At 37.4% G+C, this 14,666-nt stretch overlaps 2 protein-coding genes across 4 annotated transcripts in view; both read left to right on the top strand.

Annotated features, from left to right (window-relative positions):
* The window catches only part of ppp1r35 (protein phosphatase 1, regulatory subunit 35), a 19,405-nt gene extending 18,448 nt beyond the window's left edge, over positions 1-957 (top strand). For 2 of the 3 annotated variants that reach the window (XM_073938713.1, XM_073938714.1), the window contains exon 6: positions 588-957. In XM_073938713.1, coding sequence (XP_073794814.1) covers positions 588-767 — 180 coding nt within the window. In that variant the 3' untranslated portion in view covers positions 768-957. The remainder of the gene's footprint in view (positions 1-587) is intronic. The other variant, NM_001045391.1, reaches the window with a different exon arrangement.
* LOC100536357 (growth hormone secretagogue receptor type 1-like) lies at positions 648-14,666 on the top strand. The gene is made up of 4 exons (XM_073939462.1): positions 648-771; positions 2,988-3,318; positions 5,028-5,490; positions 12,819-14,666. Exons 2-4 carry the CDS (start codon positions 3,046-3,048, stop codon positions 13,115-13,117), a joined length of 1,035 nt encoding a protein of 344 aa, XP_073795563.1. The 5' UTR covers positions 648-771; positions 2,988-3,045; the 3' UTR covers positions 13,118-14,666.

Here is a 14,666-nt window from a genome sequence, read left to right as displayed (position 1 = left end):
CTACAAATAATTATTCTGTTGTGAATTCATTTTCTATTCAGCTTAGTCCCTTCATTAGGGGTCGCCACAGCGGAATGAACCGCCAACTTATCCAGCACATGTTTTACGCAGCAGATGCTCTTCCAGGTGCAACCCATTACTGGGAAACACCCATACACATTAATTCACACACATACACTACGGACAATTTTAGCTTACCCAATTCAACTGTACCACTTGTGGGGGAAATCGGAGCACCCAGAGGAAACCCAGGCCAACATGGGGAGAACATGCATTATCAGTTATTCATGTATAATTAATTTACTGCCACTTAGGACGACGATGCTATCGTCCATCACAATGTTTCACATTAGATATTGTACGATGCCAAATTGGTTGACATCACCTAACCCTACTAGTTACGATACACACATACATCAAATACAATTAATACATGTTTTCCCATAGAAACTGGTCATATTCACACACCGCTGCTACACAACTGTGTTTAAACCTCTTATTAAAGTGATTTTTGCATAATAATTTTATGAAATGCATGTTTTATTTTGCATAATAGTTCCCTTTTAATGCATTTATTGTGTGTGTAGTTCTCGTCTCCACCACCAGAGGGCCCTGATATACTGCAGTTTTACAGTCCTGACAAGATGCTCAGAGAGACTCCACTGTTGCCAGGTGACCACATCCCTTTGCCACGCCCCCGGCCTGTACCTAGACCCGCCCACACAACCTTTCACCTACATCGCCTGCACAAGCTGTGGGAATCATGAACTTGTGAGTGTGTGTGTGTGTGTGTGTGTGGAAAGGACAATGTCTCTTCTGATTGATTGATGTGTGTGTGTGTGTGTGTGTGTGTGTGTGTGTGTGTGTGTGTGTGTGTTATTAAATGTGCATTACTGTATCGTTTTCAATCTAATGTGAATTTAATATAAAAGCAATAAACGTTTTGATTAAGTATTAGTTTGGTATTGAGTGAATGTTCAAACACACACACACACACACACACACACACACACAGACTCTCGGCACATGGCGTTCATCGGGTCTGTCTTAAAAACAATCAATCAAGGAATGGAAGGAAAAACATCTGATTTATTTGCTCTTTAAATGTTTTTGCAGTTCAAACAAGAGCGCCTAAAAATTAAGATCATCAATTCCATGACTGGACGGCGCATTATTGTTAATAATTATACATAATACTACAGTTAACATCACTACAATACTTATTTAGCTGTGCTGCTTTAGTAAACAGCAACTAGCGCTCTATTAAAGCATTTGTTAGCATACATCTTTACTAATGCATCATTTGGTGTACTCATTTATTAACATATTAAATAAAAAAATGAATATTCATATTTTATTTCAATTTGTTACATATCATTTTTTTAATATTCATATTTAATTTAAATTTGATACAATATACTTTTTTTATTTAAATTTGTTACCATACAATTTTTTAATATATTCATATTTAATTTACATTTGTTACCAAATATGTAATAATTTAAATATTCATATTTAATTTAAATTTGTTACCATATAATATTTATATTTAAATATTCATATTTATTTTAAATTTGTTACATATAATTATTTTATTTAAATATTCATAATTAATAAAAAAATTTTACCATATAATTTTTATTTAAATATTCATATTTAATTTAAATTTGTTACCATATAGTTTTTTTTAAATATACATTTTTAATTTAAATTTGTTACCATATAGTTTTTATTTAAATATTTATATTTAATTTGAATTTGTTACCAAATAATTTTTAATTTAAATATTCTTATTTAATTTGAATTTGTTACCATATACTTTTTTATTTAAATATTTATATTTAATTCAGATTTGTTACCATATAATTTTTATTTAAATATTCATATTTAATTCAAATTTTTACCATATAATTTTTTATTTAAATATTTATATTTAATTGAAATTTGTTACCATATAATTTTTATTTAAATATATTTAATTCAAATTTGTTACCATATACTTTTTTATTTAAATATTTATATTTAGTTTAAATTTGTTACCTTATAATTTTTCACTTAAACATTTTATTTTAATTTAATTTGTTACCATATACTTTTTTCTAATAAATGTTTATATTTAATTTAAAATTGTTACTATATAATTTTTCATTTAAATATTCTAGTTTAATTTAAATTTGTTAGCATATTTAACATTAACAACAGATAATAATGATAATAAAACTAACAACTAAATAGTTGATTGTTTCTTAATGTTGGTTGATGCATTAATGAAGTCTGATGTGTCCTATTATTTATACTGAACACGCAAATCAAGATCAGCATTTAAATGTGTTTTTGTGGTGCTACTGTGAAGCACATCAGTGTTTTTTTCATGATAGTGTTGTTAAATGTCATTTAAATAAGCAGAAATTGTAAATGGATTTTTAGATTTTCATTAGTTTCAGTTTTACAGTGGTAAATCTGCTGCATTTCATGAAGATGAATGTGTGAAAGCTGATTTATTTCACTGAATATGTGTTTTATATCAATCTAAAGTAAATGTTTGTTTATATTGAAGTGAAGTAATTACCAATGCTGCCATTTTTTATGTTGGAAGGATTTATCAGCAACACTGAGATCTTATAGCTACGACTATTGATGATTATTGACTCTTTGAGGAATTGTTATTGTTCCTTAATTGGAGAAATTCATGTCTGAATGGAGCAGATCCTGTGTGCGTGTGTGCGTGTGTCTGTGTGAGTGTGTCTGTCTCTGTGTGTGTATGTCTCAGTGTACTGTGTTTGGGGTTTGAGTGTATGTACTGTGTGTGTATGCGTGAATGTATAGTGTATGTCTGTGTTTGTGTTTTTGTGCGTGTGTGTGTGTGTGTGTGTGTGTGTGTGATTGAGTGAGTTCGATCTCTTCCTCTGTTCCTGAAAAGTCTCTGGTCTCCAGCGGTGTGTGTGTGTGTGTGTGTGTGTGTGTCCCCATCTCTCTCACACACACAGAATGTTCAGTCTCCGTCTGCTGGTTCTGAAGGCTGCGCTCTGAGCTGGTCTCCAGGTCATGGATTACCCAGAATCCTCCGGCTGGTGTGAGGACTGTGGGAACTGGTCTGAATGGGAGCACTGGGATCAGTCAGTGTTCAGCGAGTGTGAGCTGCTGGTGGTGACGCTGCTGTGTGCGCCGCTGCTGCTGCTCGGCATCATGGGAAACGCCCTGACCATTATGGTGGTGTGGCGACGCCCACAGATGAGGAGCACCACGTACCTGTACCTGAGCAGCATGGCGGTGTCAGACGTGCTCATCCTGCTGCTCATGCCCCTCGACCTCTACAAGGTACTGACCCATCTCTTACTGATCACGTCTTCATTTATTACCCCTTGTGTGCTGTTGGGTCGTTTTTATCCACTCTGGGCTGATTCTGAGGCTTCATTTGGCCACAGCTTTCTCTGTGCTTCAGCAAATGTGATGATTTTTGCTGATAAATCTTATTTTGACTTGATATTTTGGAAAAATGCTTTGAAAATGTTCAAAAACTCAACACACTCTGGGTAAACTGACTCCCCTTTGGTGATGTTGGGGCTGTTTTTGACTTCTAAATATCTGGATGGACCTTCAGCTGGGGAATAATGTTGGGAGGGATTTTGTTTTTAATTTTTCGAAACTTTGAAAAACTTTACATCATGTCCCTGACTGAAATGTGTTTGTGTCTGTGAGTTTGCATGCGTGCATTTGTTTGTGTGTATGTTTGGGTACATGCCTTTGTGTTTATGTGTGTTTGCATGCATTTGTGTGTGTCCGTTTGTGAATGCATTTGTGAATTTGCGCGCGACATGCATGCATTTGTGTGTGCGTGTGTTTGCGTGCATTTGTGTTTGTGCATGTGTGTGTGTTTGCATGTGTGCATTTGCGTGTGTATGTGTGTGTTTCTGCATGCATGTGTTTGTGTGTGCTTGCATTTGTGCGTGCATGCATATGTGTGTTCATTTGTGTGTTTGTGCGTGCATGCGTTTATGTGCATTTGTGTGTGTGTGCGTTTGTATGTGCATTTGTGTGTGCATGTGTTTGTTCGTGCATGCGTTTAGGCGTGTGTGCATGCATTTGTGTGTTTATTTGTGTATATGTGTGTGCATGCATTTGTGCGTGCATGCGTTTATGTGCATTTTTGTGTGTGTTCATTTATGTGTGTGTGTGTGTGTGTGCATGCATTTGTGTGTGCATGCATTTGTGTGTGTGCGTTTGAATGAATGTTTGTGCGTGCATGCGTTTGGGCGTGTGTGCATGCATTTGTTTGCTCATGCGTGCGTGCGTTTGTGTGTGCGTGCGTGCATGCGTTTAGGCATGTGTGCATGCATTTGTGTGTGTGTGCATGCATTTGTGCGTGCATGCGTTTGTGTGGATTTGTGTGTGTTTGTTTGTATGTGCATTTGTGTGTGCATGTGTGCGCTTGTGCATACTTTTGTGTGCATGCATGCATTTGTGTGCACTTGCGAGCGTGCGTTTGAATGAGTGTTTGTGTGTGCATGCGTTCGGGCGAGTGTGCATGCATTTGTTTGCTCATGCGCGCGTGCGTTTGTGTGTGCGTGCATGCGTTTGGGCGTGTGTGCATGCATTTATGTGTGTGCATGTCTGCATTAGTGTGTACTTTTGCGGATACATGTGTTTGTGCATGCATTTGTGGATGTGTGCGTTTATGTGTGCGCTCGTATGTGTGTGTGTGTGTGTGTGTGTGTGCGTGTTTGTGCGTGGATGTGTTTGTATGTGCATTTGTGTGTGCATTTGCGGGCGTGTGTTTGTATGTGCCTGCATTTGTGCATGTGTTTGTGTTTATTTGCATGAGTGTGCATTTGTGTGTGCGCGTGCGTGATGATGAAGATTAATAATAATTATATTGAAAATTCTAAATCTATATTGTGTGTGTGTGCGTTTTTGTGTGCGTGCGTGTGTGCGTGCGTGTGTGTGTGTGTGTGTGTGTGTGTGTGTGTGTGTGCGTGTGCGTGTGCGTGTGTGTGTGTGTGTGTGTGTGTGTGTGTGTGTGTCCACAGTTGTGGCGCTACCGGCCGTGGCTGCTGGGCGCAGTGGTGTGTAAGCTGTCAGTGTTTGTGGGCGAGTGCTGCACCTTCTCCTCCATCCTCCACATGACGGCTCTGGGTGCGGAGCGATACCTGGCCGTGTGTTTCCCACTGCGCGCACGGCTGCTGGTCACCAGGGGGCGTGTCCGAGTGCTGATCGGCGGGCTCTGGGGCGTGGCTCTGCTCAGCGCCGGGCCGGTATTGGCTGTGGTGGGCGTGGAGAGGCTGGGGGGCGGGGTCAGCGAGTGCCGCTGTACGGAGTTTGCGCAGAGCTCCGGGCTGCTGAAGGTGATGCTGTGGCTCTCCAACCTGTACTTCATCTGCCCACTGCTGCTGCTGACGCTGCTGTACGGCCTGATCGCCCGCCGCCTGCACCTGCGTGCACACACACACACACACCGCGACAACACACACCGACAGACCCTGCGCATGATGGGTGAGCAACTAAGTGTGTTGTTTTTTTTGTGTTTTTTTTTAATAATATTTTTTTCTATTTCAGTTTAAGTAAGAAAAAGTATTTGAAATAAATATTTTTGGTTGTATTTTTGCTCGTCTGTTATTTCATTTTTAAAGTTAAGTGAAAAGTTGTTGTTCTATTAGTTTTATTGAATATATAGAGTCTATTTACTTTTTAAATGTTATTTTAGTTTTAGTTCAGTGCACACCACAAGATACAATAAAGCAAATCAGTTATGAATGTGTCTGTGGAGAACTGGGGCCTTATGTATGAAGACTTCCGTGGAAATCCTACTAAAGCATTGTGTACGCACAAAGCTGTAAATGTGCATACGCAGTAAAAGATTCAGATGTATGAAACACTGCGTACGCTGAATCCCACGCAGATTCTCTGCCTCCTCCCCCGTATGAATATGCTAATAGCTATGTTTCCATCCGAAAATGCGAATAAACTTTATGCAAAACTGGATTATCGCATCAAATCGTTTCCATCCAACGAGTCAAAGCAAACAAAATCGTCACTTCCTGATTAACTGGCGCCAAATATCGACAGTAAAAACTGCATTTGCTGCAGTAGGAGAAGCTGCATCAATCTTTCCTAAATGAATGCGCCTCAGAAGACAATCCTGACCTGCAGTGAGCGCGCAGTGGCGTTTGAAGGTGTCACAGGCGCTATTCTGGAGGTCATTAATAATATAATAACGTTAATACTGAAATAGTAAGGCGTTTTATAATGACCAAAACAACATTTCAGATGTTTTATAATGTGCTCAGCCTGACGTTTTATCCATTCACACACATTTTAAGCATCACATGATCTCTTTTAACAAAATCACATGACCTTTTTTAATGCGCATGCTGGAGTTTGTGCGGTAAAAGTGTTTCCATCGCAGTTTATGCGCATCTTTTCTTATCGAATAAAAAGTTTATCCTACCCAGTTAGGCGCATACGTTTTTTATGCGCATTTTCAAAATTTGTGCGCATCATGACGTTTTCATCAACTGGTTTTTTTATGCGCATTTGCAAAATATTTTTAAAAAAGTAAATTAAATTTAAAAAAATTTGCAAATAGGTGGATGGAAACATAGCTACTGACTCTACTTTGGCCAAACCAAATGAAAAAGCAAAGGCAAAAGCAAGCAAGAAAAGAATCTTTGAACAGAATGTGAATTGGAGGTGCTGCTTTTGCATGTAGAGCGGAGAAAAACGGTGTTATTTGCAAGTTTGTCGTTGGAATGAGCTAGTTGAGTGATTTCCGCCCGCTTGATTGGCAGAGACAACAAAGCTAAAGAGGGAACACAGCAGTAGTGTGAGTGGCGTCACTCCTAACACACATGGCAACATGTTTTGACACTGTCATTCAAGAACGCGGTTCGAATTCCTCGTCTGATGAACTTACTCTTTTTTTCTTTTTTCTTTTTTCTTTATTCCCCGCTACATATCAGATTTTGTCTACTCTTCATCACGAGGAAGACAAGTAGGAATCATTGATAAGTCTGTGCGTCATATTTTATTTGCACATTTATTGAATGGAAATGTTTCTGATTCACGCATGCAAATTCATCTTTAGATGGCGCCTTTATAGCACTGGGCAAACCGGCGACCGCTGCAAACTGCGCTTTAATATTTGGCTGGTCAACTGTATGGTATGGAAACCTTATATACCTGCTAGACATGCGGATGAACCCGTCTCATACAGCTGCCGTTGCACGGCTCAGACACTTTGTAGAGTGCAATCTAACACAACTGCCTCTAGGAGTCGCCAATGGAAATAAAACAGACGCGCACAAGAAATTGGCGTGAAACAACGCACATTCCCACGTTAATTTCATCGTTAGTAAATCCAAACGTGAGTGTGAAACCTGCCGTACGCAAGGTTTTTGTGCGTACCCAGCGTTGATACATGAGGCCCCAGGTGTTTTTAGCTTTAATTTAAATGCAGCATTTATTATTTTCTCGATTATATGGAGCAATAAAATAAAGTTAAATGAGTGGCTACTTAGGGTTATTTTTTTGGAATCTCAGATTTTATTTATATATATATATATATATAATATGTGCGTATGTTTGTGTGTGTGTATGCGTGCATTTGTGTGTCCTTTTGCGGATACATTCGTTTGTGCATATGTGTATTTATGCGTGTGTGTGTGTGCGTTTGTGCGTGCATTTTGTGTGTGAATGCATTTGTGCATGTGTTTGTGTGTCCATTTGCATGTGTGTGCATTTGTGCAGACTATATATACATATAGTAATTGTTTAGTTATTATATTTTTGTTGTTATTTTTAGATATTTCAGTGTTTAATTCAATTTCTTTCTGATCAAAAAAGATAAAAATGTATATTTAAAGGTGCGGTGTGTAAGTTTGACACCCAGTGTTTGAACTGGGTATTGCATTCTTATTTAAAACACATGTAAGCGCTGGTTGCCAGATTGGCGACCCTAACAGGAGCAAGCCTGACTATCAAGCATAAAAGCTGATTTAAGTCGTGTTTTAACTGAAAGCAACAGCGTGCGATAGAAGGAATATTCTCTTAATTAGAAACTGCTTCTATTACTCACGGATTAACAACAGAACACTGACAGTGATCAGCTCAGGTGCAGCTCATGTGCTGTATTCAGTGTTAAATGCTAATAATGTGAGTCTGAATGCCATTTTACATCACATTTACTGCCGTACAACTGAAAGCAGCAGCAGATAGTTTAGTTCAGCATTTCAGTCACGGACACATACTCTGACAGCCTTCCTGACTGAATGAATGAAATACTCTGTTTTCCACCATCTGGCAACCCGCTTTGCTGAAATATAATTGGCTAAGCTGGCATTGAGCAGGTTAAATCACCAAAACAAAGACAGCTGTTCCGGCACATTACACACATGTTCACAGCAGAATATCTGACTTCAGCATTGTGTCTCAGATAAACAAGAGTGTTCACTGAGCATGTTTCTGAATATCTGCACACATATGATGTGTTTTAGGCTCTAGAAGAGTCCAAATCTTACATACAGCACCTTTAATTCTTAAAAAAATGCATATGATAATTAAATTATATATAAAATATGTATTTTTATTTTATCTTTTAAAATTTGACCTTAATCTTTTGGGATTATTTTATTATTACTATTTTTTTTTCATTTAAATGTTATTTCTGGGTTGTCATAATAAAGTTTAACATTAGGGTCTCTATTTTGACGGTCTATGCGCAGCGCAAAGCGCAGGGCGCAAACGCTTTCAGGGCGTATCAGAACGCATTTTTGCTAATTTAAGGATGGGAAAATCCGCTTTGCGCCGTGGCACATGGTGTAAAAGGGTTGAGTTTATTCTCTTAATGAGTTATAGGTGTGTTTAGAGAATAAACCAATTAGAGTCTCATCTCCCATTCCCTTTAAGAGCCAGCTGCCATAAGCGCATTCGCTATTTACAGGACGTAAAGTAAGTCTAAGTGGAAAAACTGAGCATTTCACAAGCAAACAGTTCACAGAAAACAGTTAAACAGAGCATCTACTGCGTGAGAATGAGAGATAATGGATCTACTTTCACTTTCGCTCTTGGATAGGGAAACCTTTACGCACAGACATCAATTAGCCTATAAATAATTAATTTCGTTTGTTAAGCGCAAATATTCGTTTCAAAGCTATTTCTAAATTCAGTTCTAATTTCCAGCAAAGGAATAAATGAACAATAATAATGAAGTGTGCTCAAAAACCTGAGTTATATCCTAAAACACATGCTGTGCCCCATATGGTCTAAAACCTGACAGGTGGACAAATCTAAGCTTGTTTTTAATACAACAAATATAAATATGGATATAATAAATAATACTGCTAATAATAATAACATTATACAAAAGCAGATTGTTATGAATGAACTGAAAAAGCCTCCCGAGATGAAGAAGACATAAAAGCAGTGATTTTTCATATTTATGTAGGCTAGAAAATAATATGTTTTATAATATTTTAATCCTTTATATTTATATCCTATATCTATTCTTATTATATCCTATATATATCCTTAATATTTAAATGTTTTCATATGTAAAGATATTTGCCTATTGCTCTCTTGTGTGTATTAAGCAGTGTGTAAGCGAGGCGCAACTCTGCGCTGGAGTTTAGACCGGGTTAGTTTTGGTCTAATGAAAAATCTATTATAGTTTCTACTACCACTACAAATCTAGTATTATATATAAAAACGTGCACTCGCTTTCCATATTAACTAAAATATATGTGAAAGGCACATATAGAGCATGCGCTTCCTATACAAATATTATTGAGAACATCACATATCCTATTCTAAAACATCAAATCACTTACAAAAGCGAAAACATGTTCTAATATCATATATAAATATATAAAGAATGAGGCTATTTATAAAGAAATAAAGATTTATTATTTATTAGGAAATGAAAAAAATCCTACTTTAATAATAATATTAATAATACTAATAATGATAATTGTTATTATTAAGTAGGATATTTTTTTTGTTTGTTTGTTTGTTTGTTTGTTTGTTTGTTTGTTTGAAAAGTCTATTTTTACAATTTGACACATGTAAACACTGCAGAAATGTTCTGACCAGCAGGCACATGTCATATCCAGTGCCAGGGGCGGACTGGGACTAAAATCAGCCCTGGCACTGTAGCCGCACCAGCCCATATTACCACACCGACACAGCCCCATCCACGGACACACACATTCACTGCTTATATTGGTGCACAGATGGTGAAATAAGATAAGCAGTACCTTATGTAATATATATTTAAACTTTTAATGTATGTGACTGAAACAAAAACAGCCCATTTATAACAAATATATACACCAATCAGTTCATTCATTCATTTTCTTTTCGGCTTAGTCCATTTATTAATCTGAGATCGCCACAGCAGAATGAACCACTAACTAGCATATGTGTTACCCATATGTGTAACCCAATTCACCTATAGCTTGTGTTTGAACGTGTTTGGAGGAAACCCACGTGAACATGCAAACTCCACACAAAAACACCAACTGACCCAGCCAAGGCTCGAACCATTGACCTTCTTGCTGTGAGGCGACAGTGTTACCCCCTGCGCTGCCCCCTTTCGAGACTATTTCAGTTAATTTTCTGCATTTGGCAGCGTCTGATTTTAGAGCAATCTTTTGCTTTCTCTGAGCTTTTCAGCACCACCTTTCCATTTTTACAGTCCGTCTCTGACAATCAGCTTGTGCTGCACTTACTGTTTGTTTGACATTCTTGCCAGATTTTAATTACATCTGCGTAACCTCTGATTGGGTCGGACCCTCTCAAAACCAGCCGGCCATTGCCGATTGGGCCAATGCTTAACATTTATTATTATCATTACTATTATCATCATCATATTCACTTCTTGCAAGAGATAAAAGCTGCCTGCATGTAAAAACAATACATATAAAAATAAAAAAGAGCACACCGGCCCACATTTAAAATAAAAGGTCCGGCTCTTCTGGCATTTGCCAGAATTGCCAGATGGCCAGTCCGCCCCTGCCCAGTACAGATACTTAATAAATAACCCACTATAAATAAAAAGCATTATATAATATGCTGTGTTTTTTATTTTCACGAGCTTTGGAGACGTAATGTAAATTCCGCTTTTAAATAATCCCTCACCTATAGCTTTTGTCATGAGCCGCGGCTGTGTTCTGAATGACATCAATGTTTTCAAAGAGCACTGCGAAGGGAGCACAATTGTAAACATGAAGATCGTGAAAACTGAACTGTACAAATACTTTGAAAGCAAATAACATCTTAGAGAGATGACTTTAATGCTTTATTATTTTTAATAATTCCTAATTTAAATGTTAGAGTGAAGTTTATTTATAAACAAATGTCGAGAGGATCACGTGCTTATAATTGTTCACAGCTGTTCCGACTTTAGCTAATGACTGATTATCCAATCAGACGATCCTTAACTGACTATAAATAACCAGACTTTTCTCATCTCAATATCTTCGTCTTGAAGAAGCTTTTATTTTATCTTTTAAAATTTGACCTTAATCTTTGGGGTTTATTTTATTATTACTATTTTTTTTTTCAATTAAATGTTATTTCTGGGTTGTCATAATAAAGTTTAACATTAGATCTTTAATGAAGTACTTTTTACAAATGCGCTTTTACAAATATCAGTGTTTTTAGTTTTGATTTGTTAATATATATATATATATATATATATATATATATATATATATATATATATATATACTTTTTTATAATTCAAATGTGTTTTTCATCCTGGCAGTCTGGGATTTATGTCAAAGGGAGAATTTCAGTAAATCAGACAACAACTACACGCTCAGTGTGCAATGAACTTTAGAGCTAAACGTCCACATGAGAATCAACTGCTTTCACGTGTGTTTTCTTCGCAGTGGTCATCGTTCTGGGGTGCGTTTTCCAAACAGGGACGTAACTCACGGCTGAACTATCATAGTACCATGCATCGGTTGGGAAAAGAACGATGTAGTGACGAGTGTTTCCCAAAACCCTGTCACAGATCCATCGCTTGAACCACGTTAGTTATAGCGTAAAACGCCCATAATGATGCTCTGAACGGGGCGGAGGAACAGCTTCTTTAGAGAAGAACCCAACCCAACCCCCCACCCAACCCAACTTTCCCTCTGTTCAAACGGGCGTCACGGTGGCCAGCGATTAGCGCTGTTGCCTCACAGCAAGAACGCCCCTGGTTTAATTCCTTTCCAAACCAGACGGCATTTCTGTGCTGAGTTTGCTCGTTCTCCCCGTGGTCGCGTGGGTTTTCCCCGGGTCCTCCGGTTTCCTCCCACAGTTCAAAAACAAGCACCCTAAACAATTAATCTAAAATACTTTAGCTAAACTCTGAGCACACCTTCAACATCCATATCTGACACTTAGCTACAACAAGCAGGAGGGGGAGTCATCGAGATCTACCTGAGCTCAAACTCCCCTCTCGCCTTGCAACGGGAGGGAGCCCAGGGCTCGAGGATCTTATAAGCTCAGGGCTCTCTCCCGGGACAGCACGCCAAACTAGCTTTACTATCAATCATCAGCTGAGTGTGAACTCTTGAAATGTTCTAAATGAATAGGGCATAGGGGGTATAAGTGGGAATTGAACACAGCCAGGAACTATGGGTCTAACCACAGCTCCAGAGGTGTAGTTGCAAGTGCACAAGTTTGCGACGCAGTTTGCAAGTGCTCATTGTAATGATGGATGTGGGAATCGCCAAATGTTTGTAATGATGGAACTTGCGACTTTAATTGTCTAACGATAGTTTTGGGAAACGCACCCCTGATCTTCATCTTGTGTTGTGTGTTTTTCTCCGCAGTGGTCATCGTTCTGGTCTTCATCTTGTGTTGGCTGCCGTTCCACGTGAGCCGGACGCTGTTTTCAGTGTCGGACTCCAGCACTGAGCTCTATTACATCAGTCAGTATTTTAATCTGGTGTCTTTAGTGCTGTTTTACGTCAGCGCTGCAGTCAACCCGCTGCTGTACAACATCATGTCTGCCCGCTACCGTGCCAATGTGCTGGCCATGCTGCATCTAACAGTGGGCAACACGGACGAGCTGCGCCACAGGGCCCGCACCTCCCCGCTGACCGCCTCACACTCCAGCACACACTTCTGAGCCTCCGCGCATCTACAAGACTCACTGATTGAGTGCATGTCAGATCGTCAGTTTCAGACACCACTACAAAATTGCTGCTCCCTCAAATAGCGCACTGTTTAGGGATATAGGCGATTTCACATACAGCCATTATGGGTAACACTTTATAATAACTACACACTATAAATCATTTATTAAGCATTAGCAAATAGTGAATTCATTATCAGTTAAGCATTAACTCTACATTAATAAGCATTAGTAAGCAGTTTATAACTGCAGCTACAAATGCTCCATTCTTGACTTATAACCACATTTAAAATGTGCTTAATACTGTATTTTCATACTTAGTAAATTATTAATTTTTCATTACTAAATTAAGTTTCGCATTATTTACAAACCAGTTGTATTTGAGAGTAGTTGAGGGTTTTTAGGATCATTCAGAATGAGTTAGTAAATGATTAATAAACTATTAAAATTAACGTTTATATGTCTTATTATTCAGGCATATATTAATGGTTACTATGTATGTTAATAAATGCTTTATTAACTCAACTTCACCTAGTTTTGTGACCTAATCTAAAGTGAGGACTATTCATGCTGTATAAATCCCTTATAAATGACAAATAAAGGCTCAGTCATATTCTAAACAGGAAAAATGACATTATTCACTCCTCTTCAATTAAAGATACACAAATGAAACTGCACTTCAAATAAAAAATAAATCTTTGCAACCTGATCTAAAATAAAATCACTGTAGAGTTTAAACATTACATTTTATTACATTGTTTAATTATTATATTGTTGTTTTATCCAGTTTTGTTGTATTTTGACACTCCTGTTATTCAGCAATGTTTAAACTTTACAGTAGTTTTACATTTTAGAAAAGATTGCAAAGATTATAGTTCATTTAATTCTGAGCCTTTATTTGTCATTTGTAAGGGATTTATAAAGCATGAGTAGTCCTCACTTTAGGTCACAAAACTGCATGAAATTGAGTTAATAAAGCATTTATTAACATATTAGTTGACTATTAATATATGCCTGAATAATAAGACAGATAAACGTTGATTTTATTAGTTTATTAATCATTTACTAACTCATTCTGAATGATCCTAAAAACCCTCAACTACTCTTAAATACAACTGGTTTGTAAATAATGCGAAACCTAATTTAGTAATGAAAAATTAATAATTTACTAAGTATGAAAATACAATTATTAAGCACATTTTAAATGTGGTTATAAGTCAAGAATAGAGCATTTGCAGCTGTAGTTATAAACTGCTTACTAACGCTTATTAATGTAGAGTTAATGCTTAACTGATAATGAATTCACTATTTGCTAATGCTTAATAAATGATTTATAGTGTGTAGTTATTATAAAGTGTTACCCCTTTATGTTTTGCATTTGTGCATTTAAGATTCAGCCTTGCTCTTTCTGTGTCTTCTGATAAATATCTGTGAGCAGACAGAGCAGCAGAGAGCTTCGCTTTGTTTACTGCATCCGTGTGTGTTTTCAGTTGTGTTTGAAAGGTTGTATTTTGTGGATATTGAATAAAAGGCTGTTCCCCTG

Source organism: Danio rerio, chromosome 23, assembly GCF_049306965.1.
Source record: "Danio rerio strain Tuebingen ecotype United States chromosome 23, GRCz12tu, whole genome shotgun sequence".
NCBI lineage: Eukaryota > Metazoa > Chordata > Actinopteri > Cypriniformes > Danionidae > Danio > Danio rerio.
This window is presented reverse-complemented; position numbering and strand designations above follow the sequence as displayed.

Excerpts from the sequence above, each read along its gene's own strand:
- LOC100536357 (XM_073939462.1), top strand. The coding sequence starts at position 3,046 with ATGGATTACCCAGAATCCTCCGGCTGGTGTGAGGACTGTGGGAACTGG. Across the intron at positions 3,319-5,027 it reads TGCCCCTCGACCTCTACAAG|TTGTGGCGCTACCGGCCGTG; the intron begins GTACTGACCCAT and ends GTGTGTCCACAG. Across the intron at positions 5,491-12,818 it reads ACAGACCCTGCGCATGATGG|TGGTCATCGTTCTGGTCTTC; the intron begins GTGAGCAACTAA and ends TTTTCTCCGCAG.